Below are 22,103 nucleotides of genomic sequence, written 5' to 3'. Positions count from 1 at the left end.
GATTTCTTAACTATTTATTGTAAAGTGAAAATCTGATCTTGACAACCTCTATTTGGCATGAACCCAGCTAGTTCTTTTCCAAGTTTTCTTATAAAATTTTTCTCAACCTCTTTTCAAGTATGCTTGCATAAATCTTACTTGGAACACTTAGTAGAGAAATTCCTCTGTAATTCATATTCAACTTTATTTGCTTTTTTTACAGATGGAACTATGAGAGCTCTACTCTAATCATCTCAAAAATCATTACATAATAATTCTATTTTATCAGCAAGAAGGATGTTAGTGAAGAGCCAAATTACATCAAAATTAATTAAAAGATCTATTGGCTGCAAAGGTCCACACGGTTAGCAGAGTGGCTATGTGCTTCGTAACCATATGCCTGGGAAAGGGGGTGTCCTGGATTCGATTCCCATTGCTGATGTAAGGAGCTTATGATCATTCTCGGACATAGCCAAGTTAGCCTGTCTTGGGTGTGGAATGCAGGGTTTTTCTCCCCAGTTTATCTTGGGATTTTTCTCCCACAAGCAGGCAAATAACCCTTGAGAACTCAATGCTTCTACAGACATAGGATACACTGGGAGGCATAGGACTAACTACTTTATCCTTGAGTACAGTTGCAGTTAAATGAATAGAAAAACCCTCAACAACGCAAGGTAAAAGAGGAAAGAAGAAGTAGATTCTTCTTTCCTGAAAGATATTCCTGAAACTTCTTAAAATCCTCTCAATTTTTAATAAAGAAAAAATATTTTCCAGTTTTCTTTAACACGTTCGCTGCCACGCTACTTTGGCATGGTCTGTTCCCCTACGCCGAGCTGTTTTACTTCTTCAAGATCAGTACGATAATCTCGTTATCGGAGGTAAACGTCCTACGAGTATACTCGTAGTTGGCTTGTACAGAGCATATACGGTCTATGAGTATACACAGTGTTGATGCTAGCCCCACAAGCCAAGGATTTTCACTTCTTCAAGGTCACTACAATAATCTCGTTCCCGGCAGTAAGCATCCTACGAGTATACTCGTAGCTGGCTTGTGAAGCAGGTTTAGCCACTACGAGTATACTCGTAGTTGGCAGCGAACGTGTTAAGAAACTTAGACGTTTTGAGAGTTAGGTTGAACAAACTATACAATTTACAATCAGCCTTAAAGGAACACTTTCTTTATGAATGAACATTAGGAAGACCACAGAGTAAGGGAGCTCTAGCATGATGAACTCTTAAGTATTTAATAGTGTATTTGTTCCCAGATTGAACTTTATCCAGAAGCTTATTAAGTTTCTATCTACAATTGAGTTAGAGTTCGGGAGACACACCTATACGGTCAAATCACTCGCAAATTATAAAATTATTATAAATTTATTTATAATAATTTATTAATTTATAATTAATTGTAACAATTATAATTAATAAATAAAAATTAAATTATTTATTAATTTAATTATTAATAATATTAGAGTTTTGGGTCACTAAAGGGTCAAAGCCAGATAACTGGGAGAAGACCTCTTCATAGCCTTCAAGGAATGAAGGGAGCTGAATGAGGATTCTGACCTATGTTTATTCCTCACCTTTATATGGTATACACTGTTAGTATCACTATGCTAGTACACACTGGTATCCACTGGGTATTCAACATAGGAGGATGTGGTGGCAGTTTGTGACTTAACTGACCAAACACTGATTAGTTGACTGAATCAACAGTTCTACACATGAAAGTCAATCATATGTATATGGTGTTTTAACTGTGGATACAAAAAAACTCCCATAAAAAATAACAAAAAAGATCTAAAAATATGAAAAATACAACAAAAAATTGGAAAAAAAATAATAAAAATATGTCTCCCCACACACAAAAAAAAAAAAATATCACCAAAATTTCTTCCAATAAATACCAGTTTCATATCCCTTTCACCAACATTTGGGGAATCAATACAAACAGCAGATATATATCAAAACTTACAATCATCAAAAACTGATCTCCTTTTCCTAACAGAACTCCAGTTGGCATCCTCCACAAACCCAAGCCCCCTTCAACTGTCCCAACTACATCCCTCATGATGTATTCCTCAAACGGATGCCGACTTGGTTGGCCAAGTGGTTAGCATATCCGCACTCCAGCCAAAAGGCTGTGGGTTCATATTCTGCCATGGGCATGGATGTTTGTGATTGTCTGTGAAAATACTAGTGGTGGTGGTGGACAGTAGATGGCATTGGTGTAGATCAGGTATATCAAACAAACGGCCTGCAGGCCACATGAGGCCCGCAGACAAGTAACATGCAGCCTGCCAAACCTTGAAACCAATATGGTTATTTAACTTTTGACAACACTGAATTAAATAAACATATTTAAAAAATTAACATTTCCACTTAAGATTATTTTATATGCCAAACTACTCTGCAATTTGTAAAGGAAACAATGTTTTATTTGTCATTTCAAAAAATCTTGTTACATCATTGCATAACTATCGAATTTTACCGACGTGGCTACATTCGCTGACCACAGCAATCGGAGGCTAGCCATTAGCAATTTTCAAGTCGTAAGAAAGTGTAGTGTTTTCTTTATAATTAATAAAGAATTTATAAAAATAATGTCGAAACCTTCAACTAGTATGAGTAAAAAACAATTAATTGAAGAAGAACATCGTAGTTTTCAAGAAAAATTGGAGTTACAATATTTTTGTATTCAAGGAAAAAAAAAATTGATGCCTAATATGTAGAAACTCTATTGCAGTTTGCAAAGAATATAATATTAAAAGGCATTACGATACAAATCATAAAAAAACTATGACAAATATGTTGCGAAACTTTGTGAAGATAAATTGTCAGAATTAAAGTTGACACTTAAAAATCAACAAAGTGTATTTACCAAACCTATAGAAGATAATAGAGCTATGGTAAAAACCAGTTATTTGTTATCACATTTAATTGCAAGCAAGTCGAAACCATTTACTGAAGAAGAATTTATTTGTGAATGTATTATTAAAGCAGTTGAAGTGTTGTGTCCTGATCAATTAAAGAAATTTAAAAATATAAGCTTATCTCGAAATACCATTGCTAGCAGAATTGATGATATAGCCGGGAACTTAAGGAATCAACTAAAATCAATAATTCCAACATTTCAAACCTATTCCCTTGCAATTGACGAAAGTACAGATGTAGGGGATATCACTCAGCTGGCTGTTTTTATTTGTGAATGTGATATGAACTTAAAAGTAAGTGAAGAACTTATATAAATTATTCCTATGCATGATACAACCACTGGAGTTTATATTTTTGATGCCCTTATGGAAGTTTTGAATGAATACAATTTACCGTTAAAAAAACTAGTTTATCTTGCAACTGATGGTGCTCCTGCCATGACTGGAGCACCATCAGTTGTTAATGGAGTTGTTACAAATTTAAAAGAAAAATGCAAAGAACAAGGTAATAATCATTTTCAACATTTTCATTGCATTATTGGGGATTACAGAATAAAGTTTTAAATATTGGACATGCCCTAAGGCTCGGTATGATGGGATGTGTGTGTGATAACAGGACCTCCCAGATGAGTCTTTGACTCCATGAGGTCTTGGGGTAATAATAATAATAATAATATTCGTGCACATGGGCTTAATCATCACCAATTTAGTAACTTTCACAATCTACCTTATTATACAGAAATTAGATGGCTTTCCAGTCATAAAGTTTTAAAGCGATTCTTCGAATTGCTGGACAAAATTACCATTTTTTTTAGAATCGAAAAATTATGAATGTGAAATATTAAAAAATGATCAACGGATAAAGGACCTGGCTTTTTCAGTTGAAAAAGTCACTTTACAAGTCACTTTAGTCAACTTAATCTTAAACTACAAGGCAAACATCAAGAATTACCATGTTATTTCACAATATTAATATTTTCAAATAGAAATTATTACTTTGGCAAAAACAAATTCAAAAAGAAAATTTATCCCGTTTTGAATGTTGTCAATCATTATTATAAAAATCACCGAAATTGAAATTATCAGAATATGTCAATCAAATTAAGTTATTAGAAAATGAATTTGAAAGAAGATTTTTAGATTTTAAGAAATATGAAAATCAGTTTCACCCAGGGATGAATTCTCCATGCTTGTTATGCTTGCTGTGCAAACTCATTAATTGAGAAAGATGTAATATTTATTTGTTAATAAATGCATGCATTTATAAGTATTCCATTTAGGCTTTTATTTTTGTAGACAGAAGACGTCTTAAGCTTGTGCAGTAATAATTGAGCTTTGCGTTGTGTATCGAAGACTGATGCTTGCCCGTCTAGTCAAAGCTACCTTGGCTTGCTCATTTGTAGGATCTTCCAGGTCCTTGCTGGAGCACTGTGATTTCATGCAAGCTCATAGCAATTTCTGCTCCCTTCACATCGACTTAAACATAGGCCATATGCAGTCAAAGTAGCTCTAGACAGTGAGCTTCAGCCAGCCTTCACAAGTGTGCATGTTGCTTGGGAAAATTAAGTTACGACCAACTTTTTATGATGATGTTATTGAGGTAGATTTAGTTACTTGAATACAAATTCTAGGTAAGGTAGAATTTGTATTCAAGTATGTTGTTGAAAGTTTATTTTTCACTTGGTTAGAGTATAATAAAATTAGTTTAATCCTTTATCCAAGTGTGAGCAAACAAAGTTTGCGCCTGAAGTATCTTCAGGACTAGGGTAAGGTGATACCACACCAGGGCAACTCGTTGCAAAGGTGGAGAAAGCTACCAACACTCCTAGCTCAGTATCTCCTATAATACAAAACACATCTCCTTGCGGATATGTCTAATGTTATGCATTAAGGGACTTTCAACAACCTTCTCTAAATCCAGAGTAATTTATTAAAAAAAGGGTGGCACACCATTTGGCAACTCCTATAGGTAGAGATGACCTGCGAATGCTTCTGCCTGGTATTTCCACTAGGGCCTGGCTCCCACTGAAGAGACCTCAATAAAGGTCGAAACTAGTCTGGGTAGTGGCCCTTCCCTTAATGCATAACATTAGACATATCCGCAAGGAGATGTGTTTTGTATTATAGGAGATACTGAGCTAGGAGTGTTGGTAGCTTTCTCCACCTTTGCAACGAGTTGCCCTGGTGTGGTATCACCTTACCCTAGTCCTGAAGATACTTCAGGCGCAAACTTTGTTTGCTCACACTTGGATAAAGGATTAAACTAATTTTATTATACTCTAACCAAGTGAAAAATAAACTTTCAACAACCTTCTCTAAATCCAGAGTAATTTATTAAAAAAAGGGTGGCACACCATTTGGCAACTCCTATAGGTAGAGATGACCTGCGAATGCTTCTGCCTGGTATTTCCACTAGGGCCTGGCTCCCACTGAAGAGACCTCAATATCGACATCGGCAGAACGCAGCGGATTCCAGAGACAGTTCCCGAGGACCCCCGAGAAAGCTCCGGCCGAAGGCAGACGTCTACCTCTCAAGAAGATCCAGTTTCAACGGCCCGAAAAGAGAGCTCCATGCTCAGATTCCGCAGTAGTTCCCCAGCTTTGGTAAGACCTTTTTTTTCCTTTTATTGCCTGTTTTATCCGTCTATTCTGGTATCGCTTTGTTTGCGGCGAGGAACGCCCAACATTCCTCGATTTTGCCCTCCCTTACATTCCCTTTCTACACCCAGTAGTCAGGAATTTCTGTAACCATGTTGCATTTTTTGCCTAGAACTAGGACGCTCGGTATCGAGCTCACGAAGCCCGTAGATCAGCGGGCGTTAGCGAGAGCTCTAATCGAAACAGTAGGGGCTGAAAATATATACGGTTTTATACCTTATGGGAACAATAGATTTCAAATAGTGGTCAAAAGCGAACAAACAAAAAAGAAATTATTAGAGGGTTTCATTTGTTGTGGACAAACAATCAGACCGTTTCTAGTAGGGAGCCTACGAAAAACGCTAAAAATAACCAGGTTTCCACTAGAATACCTAGAGAACGAACCTGAAGTCAAGAAATTCTTTAGCCAATGGGGGGAAATTCACGAGATTAAAGCAATGGAGTATGCAGACTATAAAGGATGGAAAACAGGAGATGTTGAAATCCAGATTGACATGAAAAAAGAAGTCCCCAATTTTGTTTTTTTGGGGGGAACGAGGGTAATGGTGAACTACCCAGGTGTGAAAAAAAGATGCTTTAGATGTAATTCGGAGGAACACCTTGGGGCAGATTGCCCTCGAATACAATGCAGAAATTGCAAATCGTCAAAGCATAAAATGGAAAGCTGTACAGAACCCTGTATTAAGTGTGGGGCTCTGACCCACAAATTGGACACATGTCCGTACAAGACACACTCAGAAGCAACAGGAGGGACCATAACACCGATTAGGGCAACGCCCATCGGGAACCCTGAGAAAATATCAAGGAGCGATTTTCCGGAGCTCGGCCAGCAGGCTGAAAAGGAAGCAGCAACGGAAACGAAAACCCCAAAGATACCCAAGGCAAGCCGCCACACACAGAACATCACCAGCATCAATGTGGCAAACCATGAAGCTTGCAGGAAAGAGGAAGAGGTCACACCCAGCGCCCCAACAAAGCGTGAAAGAGAAACGGAATCACAGGAAAAGAAAAAAGCGAAACAAAGCAGCATGATGTCATCGGAGGACGAAACAGAGACCACAGGTCAACGTCGAACAATAGGCGCAAAGCCCCTCGACAATGACGTTACAATGTTAGAGAGCCTACCCCCAGTAATGGATCAATTGGCACAACCCCAAGTCCACGAAATGGACTCTGACGAAGACAGGGACTCTACAGACAGGCTTGTCATTGTCTCGGATGCTCAAAGTGCAACCAGCTCCGACGAGGAACCAGAACCGGGTTTCATAAAACAAACACCAGATAACGCCCCCCCCTCATTCTAACACCAACATGGAAGTTAAAATCGCAACTTTAAACACTAACGGACTACGCAACCCCTTTGCGCAAAGCGCTGTCTGGAGGCTAATGTTAACACACAAAATTAATATCCTCCTGATACAAGAAACCCATTTCTATAAGCATTGGGACGTGGAGAACTTCTCAAGAAGCTATCCGGTCACCAGCTACTGGTGCTTCGGGGACGCTCACTCGCGAGGGGTGGGGATACTAATTCGCCCCCCAATCGCGGGGGGGTTCTTCAACGTCCAAAAAGACGCCACAGGACGCCTAGTAACGGTGGACTGGAAGTACGGTGGCCGTACCATCCGACTTGCTGCAGTTTACGCCCCGAACAATCCATACCACAGAAGTGGTTTCTTCTCTGCCCTTGAAAACTATCTCCTGGGAGCAGAACACCTAATAGTTGCAGGAGACTGGAACTGTGTGGAAGACACACGTCTAGACAAAATAGGCGGGAACGCAAACAACGGAACTGGCGGCATTGCCGCTTTAAATCGATGCTGTATAAATTTTGACCTCGTCGATATCTGGAGGCGGAATAACCCCGCCAAAGTAGAAACTACGTGGGGCCGCGGCCAGATATCGACAAGACTAGACAGGGTGTACGTGTCCCAAAACCTGGAACAATATGTTCAGAGGATACGTCACACCACAGTGCATAACTTGACAACCGACCACAAGATGGTCATACTAAAAATCATGCTCCCAGAGGTGATGGAAACAGCCAGAGGTCCTTGGAGGCTCCCTCCTACCTTCCCCAGTCTTTTCAGCGACCAGCTACAGAACCTCTGTGACGGATGGACAAACACCAACTGGGACTGGGAAAACTGGCTGACCTTCAAGAGGCAGGCTAGGGAACTGTTCCAAAAATGTGGACGCGAAAGGGCCTACCAAAAACGCAAACGGCTGAGGGATCTCTACAGGGAACTCGGCTGGTACCGGACAAACGAACGGAGTGGAGTTCCCTGCGGAGATCTCATCAGACAAGTAGAAATAGAACTGCAGCAAGAGCGGCAGAGTAGAGTCGAGGACCTCGACTTTCGAACGAGACTCTATCTCAGACATTTGGAAACACCTTCCGCCGCATTCTACAACCAACAACGGGTGGCGGCTAATGATGAGAAAACGATTCACCAGATCGAGGAGAAGGGCCAGATTTTACGCTCAACCCACGAAATACTCGGTCACTTTCATCAGCAGTATATCGGTATCTTCTCTGACCGGCAGGGCACGGATGACTTCAGTGAGTGGGACGCAACACGTTTTCCCGATCATCTTAGTGCCCTACAGGACAGGCCGATAACTGCAGCCGAATTAAAGGCCACGTACAGAATGATGAAAACAAAGAAGACCCCAGGGCCAGACGGACTGGGGATAGAATTCTATAGATCTATCTGGGAATTTGCATTGGCAGCGTTAATAAACATCTTTAACGAATTCCTCACTTCGGGAAACATCCCCGAGGAATTCGTTAAGAGCCACACCATCTTTATCCCCAAGAAAGACCAAGATCGGACTTTGTCGAATAACTGGCGTCCAATCTCCCTAACCAACGTAGACTACAAGATTTTTGCAAAAATTATCTGCACGCGCCTTAAGGGTGGTATCGAAAAAATAATAACAAGCTCACAGGTCTATGGGATCCCTGGTAGATCTATGGAATTCAATCTCTTTTTGTTAAGAGACTTGATCAAACTGGCCAAAGAGAAAAAATACCCCCTGGCACTTCTCTCCACCGACCTGGAGAAAGCGTTTGACAGTGTCAACCACAGGTACTTGCAGAACATCCTACTAAAAACAGGCGTGGGCCCGAGACTTCGGCGTACAATTAAAAACATGTATGCGGAAGCCACGACCCAACTATCTATTAATGGGTTTCTAACAGAACCAATCCGCATAAAGAGAGGGGTTAGGCAAGGCTGCCCGCTAAGCCCCCTCCTCTTCTCCCTAGTACTAGAACCCCTAATCAAAAGAATTGATAACACCCCCGCAATTAACGGTATTCCACTTCCCCAAGGCTCCAGACAATGCAAAATAGTGGCATATGCAGACGATGTAGTGGCTACACTCAGAGACTCTGAGTCCATCTATATCTATCTGCACACGCTGCAAAAATTCAGCATAGTCAGTGGTCTTCGCGTTAACGCACAAAAAACCCAAATCAAAAGTTTCGGAAATTTCCATAGCACTGGACTTCCCTACGGTTTAACGCTACAGACACAGCCTCTAACTATACTAGGCGTGCCCTTTTCAGACACCCTAGCACTACCAATCCAAAAATTGCAGGAGACAAGCAGGGAAAGGATAAGGCTGTTCAAACCAACCTTCTTCTCCTTTTATGGCAGAGCGACAGTAATAAAAACAATCGTCACCCCAATGCTGATGCACACTGTCAATATCACAGGCATCACACTGGCACAAGAAAATAAATTATCAAAAGAACTCCTGGATTTCTTCTGGAATGGGAGAAAACGCGAAGTAAAGAAAGAATATCTACAACTCAAACAGGAAGAAGGGGGTTATGCTCTGCCCGATCACAGAAGCTTGCTACAAGCAAACACGTTCAAAACCGTACGGAAGGCCTTAAACTCCAACCACATTTCTGGCCTACTAATTAGATATTTTATAGGACTTTTCCTCCCCCTCTTTGGGATCACGGACTATGCTGGACCCCGCGCAAGGGGGGTGCCCAAGTGGTACCGTACAGTAGTGAAATCGATCACAACACTCAGAGACAGAGGAATAGCAATCCTCACACACAAACCCAAAGCAGTATACTGGGATTTCTTCCAACTTTCCAGGCGTGATACACCCAATCTTAGTACAAATAATGAAATTCTCTTCAGAAACATCAAAAATAGCTGGGGACAGCCTTTTCATCGGGATCTAGCCTGGAGAATAGCCTACGGGCGGCTCCCGGTGAAACAGGTGAAATCCCGGTATGTACCTAACCCTTGCGACCCATTCTGCGATGTCTGCCGGGACGTGGAAACGGTGGACCACTTCTTTTATTTTTGCCCACCAGCCCAACGCATCTGGCGGAGACTCAGCACAGCATTGGGAATCCCCATGCTGACAGTAGAAGAGGTAGTACGACTGCAATTCCCGCCACCAGTCCAAAAAACCCAAAAGTTCACTATCTTCCTAATCAATGTACTAAAATATCACATCTGGAAAGTACGGAAAAAATCCCAGGTACGAGACGCAAATTTAATGTATGCAAGAATAAGAAAAGGTTTCTTTTTCTACTTACACAAGAAAGGCACTTACTAGGAGACTTTAAATTTGTGAATCAATACTGCAAACCACCGATAATATGCTTTCTTATACAGGGACGCATCAAGCCCTGTATATCTCTTTAGAACCCAAAAAAAAACCCACCATCCCCCCCACCCCAGAAAAAAGAATAACCACTCTGTTTCCCCTAGCCACAAAGCTTTCGCTGGCACGGTCTCTTTACTCCAAACAAGGGGGGGAGAGCTGAGAACCCGGGCGGCGAAGGCTTACTGCGAGGCGGTGCTGCTCCTCGTGAGCGGCATCTCCCGGGTGAGTCTCTTCCCCATTCTAAGTCCCAGTGGTACCAGGTATACGAGTTCCTCAGTAAGTTCCTATTCATTCCTACTTACCGGACCTTAAGTCCCGTTATTTTAGATTTAAAATAAATATTTAAACAAGTCCTATTATTTATATCCTGTTAAAAAAAAAAAAAAAAAAATATATATATATATATATATATGTATATATATACCTGGAATAAAAATAAGGATATTATATTTAGTAACATGAAAAGAACTTCCATTAATACTGGAGTAAATCATTACTTTAGATAAAATAATATGAGAACTAGAGACAAAAGTCTATGTTTAACCTTTTCTGAACAGGTAAATTGAGATTACATGTTACAGACCAATTAGCCAATAAGGCTAAACAGGTTGACTGAGGCCTCTTTTTACCTCCTACTATCCTACTCTATCTTATATCATACTCCTCTTTTACTGTCTGCTGATCCTCAGCATGCTTTATTCTCCAAAGGCCAATGATGAGAGACATGAACTCCCATTCTACCTCAATAAAGGTCGAAACTAGTCTGGGTAGTGGCCCTTCCCTTAATGCATAACATTAGACATATCCGCAAGGAGATGTGTTTTGTATTATAGGAGATACTGAGCTAGGAGTGTTGGTAGCTTTCTCCACCTTTGCAACGAGTTGCCCTGGTGTGGTATCACCTTACCCTAGTCCTGAAGATACTTCAGGCGCAAACTTTGTTTGCTCACACTTGGATAAAGGATTAAACTAATTTTATTATACTCTAACCAAGTGAAAAATAAACTTTCAACAACCTTCTCTAAATCCAGAGTAATTTATTAAAAAAAGGGTGGCACACCATTTGGCAACTCCTATAGGTAGAGATGACCTGCGAATGCTTCTGCCTGGTATTTCCACTAGGGCCTGGCTCCCACTGAAGAGACCTCAATAAAGGTCGAAACTAGTCTGGGTAGTGGCCCTTCCCTTAATGCATAACATTAGACATATCCGCAAGGAGATGTGTTTTGTATTATAGGAGATACTGAGCTAGGAGTGTTGGTAGCTTTCTCCACCTTTGCAACGAGTTGCCCTGGTGTGGTATCACCTTACCCTAGTCCTGAAGATACTTCAGGCGCAAACTTTGTTTGCTCACACTTGGATAAAGGATTAAACTAATTTTATTATTATATTGTATTCAAGTAGCTAAATTGAAAAAAATAAAATATATCATTTGTGAAATAAATGTTGTATTTGTATGATTAAATGTACATAAATTTCTAAATATATAGTTTTAAATGGTCAGTAATTCATTATTCCGCTAATCAGACTTCAATCACACTTCTCACTCCGTGAATGCTAACAAGAGTAAGCATGAATTTCAAGACCAGCATTCGCCCCTGGTTTCACCTATTTACTTCTCCTCTATCGATTATGTTGAAACTGTTGATGACAATTTACAGTTTAATTAATCCAAATTCAGTGTGATTCCGTATTGAAACAAAAATATATGGATGTTGGAATTCCAAAGTTCTATAATTATTTATCAGTTGATCGATACTCCAATGTGTTATGTGCAATTAGGCATATTTTATCTATGTTCGGTAGCACATATTTATGCAAACAACTATTATCAACTTTAAAGAATAATAAAACTGCAAAAAGATCAAGATTAACAGACCAGCATGTGCAAGCAATATTGAAAATAATTACAGTTCAACAAATTCAACCAAATTTTGAAGATTTCATTAATGAAAAACGTTGTCAAGTTTCTTCAAAAAAAATAATATGTATAATTTTATTTAAATATGTAAACTTTATATTTTATATGTATTTTTGTAACATGGTTGTATTTTGTACTTATATACTCTAATGTTAATATTAAAAAATCTGTTTCCTCTTTATTTCAAGATTTTTTTTCTGTTGCGGCCTGCGGCTTGATGTATAATTCTTAATTTGGCCCTTGGAGGTAAACGAGTTTGACATGCCTGGTGTAGATGATGCGGTTGGTGGATGACGAGTTAAGTGGTGGAGACGGAGAGATGTAGGATAGGTGCCCTCCCTCGATGAGTCTTGGACTCCCTGGAAGTGTCAAATAATAATAATATGATCCCAAAGCAGAAGATTAATTTTTCTAAAATTGTTATTTTTAATCATGAAGCATAACCACACATCCTTTCAGCTTAGCCATATCTATATTCTTATTGTGCTTTATCAAGGATAGAGTTAAACTTCATTTAAAGACAGATGGGGGTTGGGGATTACAGATTTAAAAAGGATGTATGCTGCTTGAAAACAAATTCTAATCTAACTAGTTTGACAGTATGGTGCGTTAGATTTTAGTGCTAGAAGAAGTACAGTCTGAAATATTAATAACCATTCTTTTGGTGTCGATATGGGCTCTAAGGGGAAAACCTTATTTAACAGTAACTAAAATTTTCAAACATAACACTTTTTAAGTGCCATAAAAACTCTTTATGGCACTCTTACTAAGTTCAAAGAATTCTGTAGGCAGTATCATACTCTTCAGTTTATAAAACATTAGATAATTCTGCACCAACAGAAGTAATATGACGATTAATAATAAAAAAAAAAAAAAGTTTTTTTAGCTTTGTGGATTAGATTAATTATCAGAGAACAACTATCATGCAAGTAGAAAAAATGTGCTTGTGAAGAATGAAATACCTATTTAATTTTTACAGCAAGTTGGAATTACATCTTCATTCTTCATACTATTTATATCCTCCATGGTGAGATTATCTATAGAAAAATATCTGTTTTAGGAAAAGAATAAGCAAAAAGAGATAATTGTAAAATTACAATTAGAATAACTCTCTTAATCTGAGATTAAGAATTAATCTCAGATTAGATTAAGAATTAATCTTAATCTAATTTCTTGCTATTCTTCAGTAGGGTAAAAAAAAAAACCTAGTCAACCTTCAAATACCACCAAACACAGTACTGCCTTTTTTTCACAAAAAATCTCAGTTCAACTTTCCAATAATAAACAGATCACCAGAAGGCATTGAATCAGTTTCTTTTTTCTCAGATGACATTTAAAAGTAACGAGTGGCATGCAACATGGTTCTATTCTTGGACCCCTGCTATTTAACTTGTTTGTAAATTTCAAACTTGGTGAGAATTATAAGTAGCACTGCTGATGTTAATTCCCCTCAGGAAGATTTGCATAAACTTTTGACTTGGACAAGGAGTGGGGTTATAGTTTTAATATTAGTAAGTGCAAAGTGTTACATTTTGGAGTGCAGAAATATAAGGCTGTGTACTATACTGACAGTGCTGTACTGCAGGAAGTGGATAAAATTTGAGACTTGGTAGTGAGAGTTGACAATAGACTGAAGTTTAGAGGGCATATTGCAAGTGTTATTATTATTATATCACACCTCCAGGGAGTCCAAAGACTCATTGAGGGAGGGCATCGACTCTACAACTCTTCGTCTCACTACTCCACCAACTTTCATCACCTAACACCAATGCCATCTACTGCCGACTTTCACAGACAATCACAAACATTCATGCCCACGGCGGAATTCGAACCTGCAACCTTTTGGCTGGAGAGAGGATACGCTAACCACTCGGCCAAACAGGCTGGCAAAAAAAAAAGTGTTGCAAAGACTACACATCGTAGTGCCACTATGATAAGTACTCTAACATGTAGGGATAAGGAGGTGGTTGTGCCACTGTATAAAGTAAGTCAGACCATGCTTGGACTATCGTGCTCATATTTGGTCACTCAGTTTTTGTTGTGATGTGAAACATTGGAGAGGTCCAGAGAAGAGTGACAGACAATATCAGAACTATGGAATGTCAGCTATGGAGAGAGATCTAAAGAAATATGGACTGCAGAGTTTGGTGAATAGGAGGAAAAGAGGTGATATGAAGTTAGTAAGGGGATTTTATCGGATTAATCCAGAGGATTATATAAAGAGTTGAAGGTGAGAAATAAAGAACCAGAAGCAATCCCTGGAAAGTTTGTAAGAGTGTGGTGAAGAGGGGTGTGAGGAGCAGATTTTATATGTGGAAAATTGCCAGTGAATGGAATGTATTACCAAGTGTGTTGTTAATGCATGGAGTGTTAGGGATTTTAAAACTCAGTATGATAGATATGTTGTCAGTTGAATGATCCTCCCACAATGAGGCTGCCGACTCCATAGAGGGTGTAATAACAATAATACTTGTAATATACATTGCATATGTATTATGTTCTCCTAAATGAATTTTTCTGGTCAAATGGTAGATTCTGAAATACTGTTTCTCATATACCAATTTGTTTCTTTTTGATCTGAATTTCAAAAATAATCATTTTTGTGATATAAACATCGGGAATACATTAACAGCTTACCTCTTCCCGAAATTTCTTGATATTGTCTCCTTTCTGAAAAATAACAATAACATTAATTAAGTATAAAGATGGATTTTGTTTTCTTAGAATAAATTAAAATTAATCATCTCTTTGGAATGTAGCAGTTATCACTGAGGTAGAAAAAATAACCAATTAATATTTTGTTATAGTTAAGTGTGTCTTCTTATAGCCTGTTGGGAGTCATGTACACAAACTCTGACAGATCTAAAATAAATTCATGGTAACCGTTGATTAATACATAAAATGCTAGTATATGAATATCCTGCAAGTGGTTTCAAATATCATATCTGTACACCACACACACACACACAATCACAAAAGGTCTCAACAGTGTGAGCCAGACCCAGGAAAATACCAAGGTTGAGTTAATACAGAAGTCATATATTTTCCATATACAAGTAGTATAAAGGTGAATTATCTTATTATTAAGGTGATCCAGAGTAACTTAAGAATAAAGAGATAAACCTTTTTACTATTTATATAGGGAAAATATATGATTTCTGCATTAAATCAACCTCATGGTGAGACCTCGATAAAGGTCGAAACCAGTCTTGTTGGTGACCCCACTCATAATGCATAGTAATACACACATTCAAAAGGAAGTTGTGCTTTGCATTATGGGATACTAAGGCAATTGATGAAGAGTCAACTGCTTCTATATACAAAGCCTGGTTAAAGAGATATTTCATGCACAAACTTTGTTTGCTTATGCTTGGCAAAGGATTAAACAGGAATGTAATTTTTTTGTCAAGTATAATTTACTTTGTAACCAAATGAAAAAACTTTAACTTGGTTACTTAGAGGAATAAATTTTGGTAGCACAGAAGTTGATGAGGATGCAGTCATCCCTTTGAAAAATAGCATGAAGATCAGTCTTTAATACCATTACTAGAAGATCCTGAAGCTTGAAATGTTTGGGCACTACAACTTTTGTCAAACAAAGGAGAGAAATTTAGTGTGTTATAATAGGTAGAAACATGGATAGTATTTGAGGTCAGTGAGAGAAAGTCACTCTCTATCCACTATACTCTGCAACATACTCAACATTCCAAAGACAGGAAATTGCTTTCATCAATCACCTTCTAAGCCCTTTCCAATAACTTTACCTTTTCAAAACAAGTGATTAAATTTTTGCACAGTAGTCCATATTTGGTGCAATCAAAGGCTAATATACCAGAACCATAATGTTCTTGTTTCTGTAAGTTCACTATTCTCTGTATCACTGACAAAATTTGTTGTGCTGTCCATAAAAACTTTAGCAGTGTGTCCTCTAAAATTTAAATTTCAGGTCAATATCTGCCATCAGCCTGAGCCCTCTTATTTCCTCCACCTTCTTCAATATATTCCCAAATGTATACTCTACATTCTATCTTTGTTTTCCAAATTTCAAAACCTTACACTTTGTAACAATGAACTTGTAACTCCACTCCCATGCCCATGCACTCAGTCTACACAACATACTCCTCATAGTTCTTCCCAACTTTGCATCATCTATAAACAACTGAATATCCCCATTAAAACCTTACCCATTATCATTAACATACAGGTTAAACAGAAATGGTCCTAAAACAGTCGAAGCACACCACTAGTGATTTTTCTTTTCGGGTATAATGCTCCACCATATACAACTTGCTAATATATATTGATAAGACAGCCAATTTCCAATCCAATGCACTAATCTAACATCCAACTACAGCCATTCTGATTTAACTATCAACTTATATGACAATCTATCAAAAGCTTTTGTAAAATGTAAGTATAAGTATACTACTGTGTATCGATCTCTCTCTTGTCCAATGAACCTATCACCTAATTATAATAAGCAGATTACTAAAACATGATGTTCCTTTAGCAAATGTGTGCTGTCCCAAGGAGAATATTACTGTAGTCAACTCAGTTATAGATTCTAATTCTCACTAACCTCTTCAACACTAGCAATGGCACCTGACACACAGATTTCCTTATAATTTGAAGCTTAAGTTCCATAATCTTCCACAATGTTACCTTCCTTCCATCCACTCCTTTGGAACTTGACCCAGTGTAAGACTCATATTAAACAAGTATGCCAATGCACACTTGGCAACTCCCAGGTACATTCCCTCAATACACAATGTGATAAATCATCAATTCTCACAGCTTATTAACATCAGGTTTACTCAATTCCAACATATACCTCTTGTTCACTCACAGGTCTCTCCCCTCCATCCCTTGCACTGCACTCCATATGATATCACATTCACAAAGATGAAATACTTTTATGAACTACTCATTTAATATCTGAACTGCATCCTCTGCAGCAGTTGTCCTTTCACCATTTTCATCAACCAATATAATCCTTCCATAATAATTCTTTCTTCTGTTGAAAGTTTTTTCACTTGGTTATACTATAAACTAAAGATGCCAAGAAATTATATTCTTGGTTTAATCCTTTATCCAAGTGTAAACAGTATGTGAACTTCAAACACAAACTCTGTTTGCTTACACTTGGACAAAGGATTAAACCAAGAATATAATTTCTTGGCATCTTTAATTTACATTCTTTCTTCTGCTAGCTACATATTGAAAGAACTCCCAAGTTTTTTTTTTAATTTATTAACTAACTGTTGCTTATACTGCACTTTTACGACACTGACCAACTCAGTCACTTTCCTTGCGTGTCCTTTGTACCACTCATGAAACTGATTAACCCCTTAATGCACCAATTAAAAATCAGAAAGCGGTCGTTGTTCTGCCAATTTCCTTTGGGCGAGGGTGATTTGCTAGATCAAATTCATCATTATTTGAAAAATGTAGAAATTGTTTTATGGCCTCGAAGCGTTTCCCGTTTTCATCTTCTGAACTAAATAACCAGTCTTGATCACTATCCATGATAGGGTAATAAATATAACGTAAAAATTTTCTAGCATGTATATTCGGTTGTATTTATATGTGAAACTAAAATTCACGGTCACACATATTAATCCTGGTGCGCAGAAAAAATTCAGTTTCTTGGACCCAAATTAACTCAGTTGAGTGCGTTAAGGGGTTAATAATTACCAGCCATCTTATGTTGCTTACAAAAGTGCCTTAGAAAACAGAAATATTGACATTATCAGCATCCAGGAATGTGTTAGCAGAGCTAATATCAGGTAGTATGGTCACTTAAACAGAATGGGAGAGAAAAGATTAGAAAAACAAGTGTTCTCTGCCAGGTTGGCAGGAAAGAGACCAAGAGGAAGACCAAGATGTAGATGGATTGATACAGTAAAAAGTGCCTTTTCTTCTTTAGCACTACAGCCCTATGTAGGGCCCTGGCCTCCCATTTTTGGATTTCATAATTTATTATAAGGTGGGGTAGTTACCCTCATGCTCAACCATGTGTAATTGTCTGTGAAGCGTTGTGTTCTTAAGACCGGTTTGCCTGCTTGCGGGAGGAAAAACCACAGATAAATTGGGGAGAAAAACCTTGCAGTCCACACCCAAGACCACTAACGTGGCTATGTCTGAGAAAGATCCTTAGCTCCTCATGTCAGTGACGAGAATCGAACGCAGGATATTCCTTTCCCAGGCAAATGGTTGCGGAGCGCGTAACCACTCGGCTAACTGCGTGGACAAAAAAAGTGCCTTAGAAGACAGAAATATAAGATCTGATAATGTTTGGTCTTGACAGGTAACAGATTGATATGGAGGAAAATTGTAGATAGGAAGTTAATGGTGATGTAAGTTTTTCATGTAGTACTATCATCTCCTGTACATCCCTTGAGGGAACATGTCAGGAATTTGATGAAGATATGGATATCAGTGGATAAATGTGATGTTGAAACAAATCTTGACATGTAAAGAACTCGTTTTGCCTCTTTATAAGACTGCACCTGGATTATGATACACACAGATTTGGTCTCCCAGGTTATGAGTGGATAAAGAAGCTGTGGGAAGAAGAGCTACAAAGATTAAATCTGAATTATAGGATTTAGATTAGGAGGTCAGATTGCGAGTATGTGGATTACAGAGTTTGGTTAATAGGAAAAAGAGAGACAATATGACAGAGGTGTATAAACTTCTGAATGGGTGTTATAGGAAATAGTCTGAATGAATTTTTTGTTATGTGGAAGGTGGGGTTAGAACACGGGGGCATCCATGGAAATTAAGTTTGTTCAGGGTCAAGAAAGGGGTAAGAGCTATATTTTTCTCTCACAGAGTAGTGAGTGCATCTAGTGTGAATGAATTTAAGGGAAGGTATAACAGCTGGTTTGGGTGATTTATTGCCTCTCTCGATGAGATCTTGACTACCTGGAGGTTTCAGATAATAGTATTGTTGCATGGTGCCAATGCATCGTAGAACAATAGCACAAAGACCATATTGGGTGATTTGAATTTTCAGGATTTTGTGTAGTGCAGTGTGTATGCGAGATGTATTCATCGTGAAAATTAAAGTGTATGTGGAAGGAAACTGAAACTGGAGACAGAGTGTGCATTAAATTTTTCAAAAGTGAATGCCTATTAGGTGATGAGAATATGGTAGCAAATGTTAGTAGAGTAGACAGTACCAACAATAGGATGGAAATTGATGTTTTAATGTTAAACGTGTGGCCACGAAAACAGAGGGGAACGAAACGGACATAAATAAAGAAATACTGTGCTTGAATGTTATTGTTCACAGGACAAAGCATGAAATTGAAAAGTTGCAGCAGTGGCAAAAGATTAGTAAAGCTGAAAAGGGAAAGAAACTGGAGATCTGAAGTAAAAATAAAGACCGAGCAATCAGGGGAGTACTTAATGAAAGTGTAACAAAATCATATTTCTGTGGTGCAAATATAAACAATATTAGTCACGCCATCCAGACTCAAAAAAGGTAAGGTGAAAGAACTAATTGTCTTGGTTGGAACAAATGACCTGAGAGGCAAGGGGTATTCTATGAGGGAAGATGTAAAGGAGTTGTTAGAAGCAAAACTGAAGAGCAAGAAGGTGAAGATTGTAAGTCTCCTGCCATGGTATGATAGAGTCAAACTAGGGAAGAGGAGAGCATTGGTAGCAAATGAATGAATGATACATAGGTTGTGCAGAAGGAATGATGTAGGATTTGTGGATCTGTGGCTTATGTTTGATGGAAAGTAGGATTTCTATAATGCTTATGGACTGCATCAAAATGGTTTTGGTGTTAGGTGTCTAGAGAGACCTGTGTTCACCAAGCATGCTGAAGTACAAATTCAGGAAAACTTAAGCAATTAGGGTGGAAGCAAGAGTTTGTGTGAAGGTACCCATGAGGCAGGTGAGTGCGAGAATCTAGTCTCTCAAGCAAAATTATTGAATAGGGTAGTCAATTCAGGAAGTAACGGTGATTGGGGACCTAAAGGGATGCTTCAGTTTCTATATACTAATGCCAGAAGTACAGTAGTCTCCCCCCCTGCCCTTATCTGCAGGGGGGGATGCATTCCAAGACTCCACACAGATAGCACTGAACCCTATATACTGTATTTTCCTATGCATACATATGTATGATAAAGTTTAATTTATAAATTAGGCTCAGTAAGATATTAACAACAGCAGCTAACAATAAAATAGAACAATTATAACAACATACTGAAATAAACATTATCTGAATGTGAATGGAATCTTAGCAACCTCAGCATATGTTTTCTTTATTATTTCTTTATTATTTTATGAAGTCAAGAACTTTCACTTTTCACTTAAAAGGAAGCACTTCTTTTAAAGGCTTCTTTTTGGCATATCTGAATTGCCAGCATCACCACTCTTGTACTTTGGAGCCATCATTAAGTAAAATAAGGATTACTTGAACACAAGCACTGCAATACCGTGGCAGTTGATTTGATAACCGAGAACTACTCAGAATGGCATGCAATTTAAAACTTATAAATCATTTATTTCTGGAATTTTCCATTTAATATTTTCAGATGGCTACTAAGTGACTAACGGGTGGGCAGCATATACAGTACAGCGGGGATACACTGGACAAAGCGGTGATTCACATCCAGGGCAGGAAGGCGTAAGATTTCATCATATTACTCAGAATGGTATGCAATTTAAAACTTAACTGTTTATTACTGAAAGAAAGAACCATAAGACTTCATTTCGGTTATGTAAAATTACATAGGAAAAGTGGACATTAAAAAACCAACATTATTTCCAAGCTGAATGTTTGTAGAAACTATGGAAGCGTAAGTTGACCTGAGGGTTTACGAGAATACAATCCTCAGCATCCCCGAGTTGCCTTAGCTTGCACTGCTCAAGTTAGTTCAGAGGCTCTCTGCAATTTGCTCTGTAATTCAACTCGGGAAAGTCGAGAAATGTATTCTCGTAAGTTCTCAGGTCAGGTAAGAAACTCTCATAGTTACTACAAACATTTGACTTTGAAATAATGTTTGCATCTAGTATCCACTTGCTAATGTAATTATAAATTGTTAACTTTTGGAATTTTCCATTTAATATTTACAAACCAGGGGTTCACCGCAGATAGCAAACCCACCCACGGATGGGGGGGGGAGGGCTATGGTATCAAGAACAAGAGGGAGGAGATTTTTGCATTGGTTAGTGCAACCCTGCCAAAAGTTATAGGCATTATTGAGTTTGGCTAACAGCAGATGTTACAGAGATAGAATGTGAAGGTGTTAACTTTTTCAGAAAAGATAGGATGGAGAAGGGGTATTGCTGATGATAGAGGATGAATTGCAGCCAAAAAGAATAAGAGATAGGTGGAAGGGTGGCTGTTCATTTGAAGTAGTCTAGTGTGAAATCAAGGCCAGTAAGACAAAATATACAGTTGGCTGTTCTATAGGCCAGGGGGTTCCAGAGATGATCAGGAAGATATGCATTGGCAAATTAGTACAATGAGTGAAAACTAAGTGATTATTACGGGAGACTTCAACTATGGAGATATAAGGAAGTAACATCACATGGCAGGAAGGAAATGAAATTTATACACCTAATGAGAGATAATTTCTTGAGGCAGTATGTCATGGAGGGGACAAGGAGCGTGAGTATTGGACCTGGTCATAGGATCAGAAGGGCTACCCATAATCAAGGTGGCCATATTTGCCTCTGATTGACAAAAGAAACCATGTAGTCTTGACTTCGGGGATTGTAAAAACATGAGGAATATTCTGTCAAGAAGGGATATATGTGGAACTTGTGATTATGACAAGCTTAGGAAAAAGCTTAAATCTATGCCATGACATAAAACACTACAAGGAAAAGATATTAGTAGTATATGGGAGATAGTTAAGGAGCATTCACAGGAACAAATATTAAATTGTATAGCTAAGGTAAGGAGGGTTAATCAGGTAGGAGTTAGATGGATGAGTACGAGGGGATCT

The 22,103-nt window shown here is 38.3% G+C and overlaps 1 protein-coding gene across 8 annotated transcripts in view; it reads right to left on the bottom strand.

The window, feature by feature from the left end:
- The window catches only part of LOC150100319 (poly(rC)-binding protein 3-like), an 874,229-nt gene that overhangs the window by 512,491 nt on the left and 339,635 nt on the right, over positions 1–22,103 (bottom strand). For all 8 annotated transcript variants that reach the window (XR_016549294.1, XM_090403220.1, XM_090403223.1 and 5 more), the window contains one exon: positions 14,773–14,805. Coding sequence is in view for 7 of the 8 variants with exons in the window: in XM_090403220.1 (XP_090259346.1) it covers positions 14,773–14,805 (33 nt within the window). In the remaining variant the exon portion in view is untranslated. The remainder of the gene's footprint in view (positions 1–14,772; positions 14,806–22,103) is intronic.

The sequence above is a fragment of the Typopeltis vanoorti genome, chromosome 13, assembly GCF_054136105.1.
Source record: "Typopeltis vanoorti isolate ZY-2024b chromosome 13, IOZ_Tvanoo_1.0, whole genome shotgun sequence".
NCBI lineage: Eukaryota > Metazoa > Arthropoda > Arachnida > Uropygi > Thelyphonidae > Typopeltis > Typopeltis vanoorti.
Note: the sequence above shows the minus strand (reverse complement) of the source record. Positions and strands in the feature narration are given on the sequence as shown.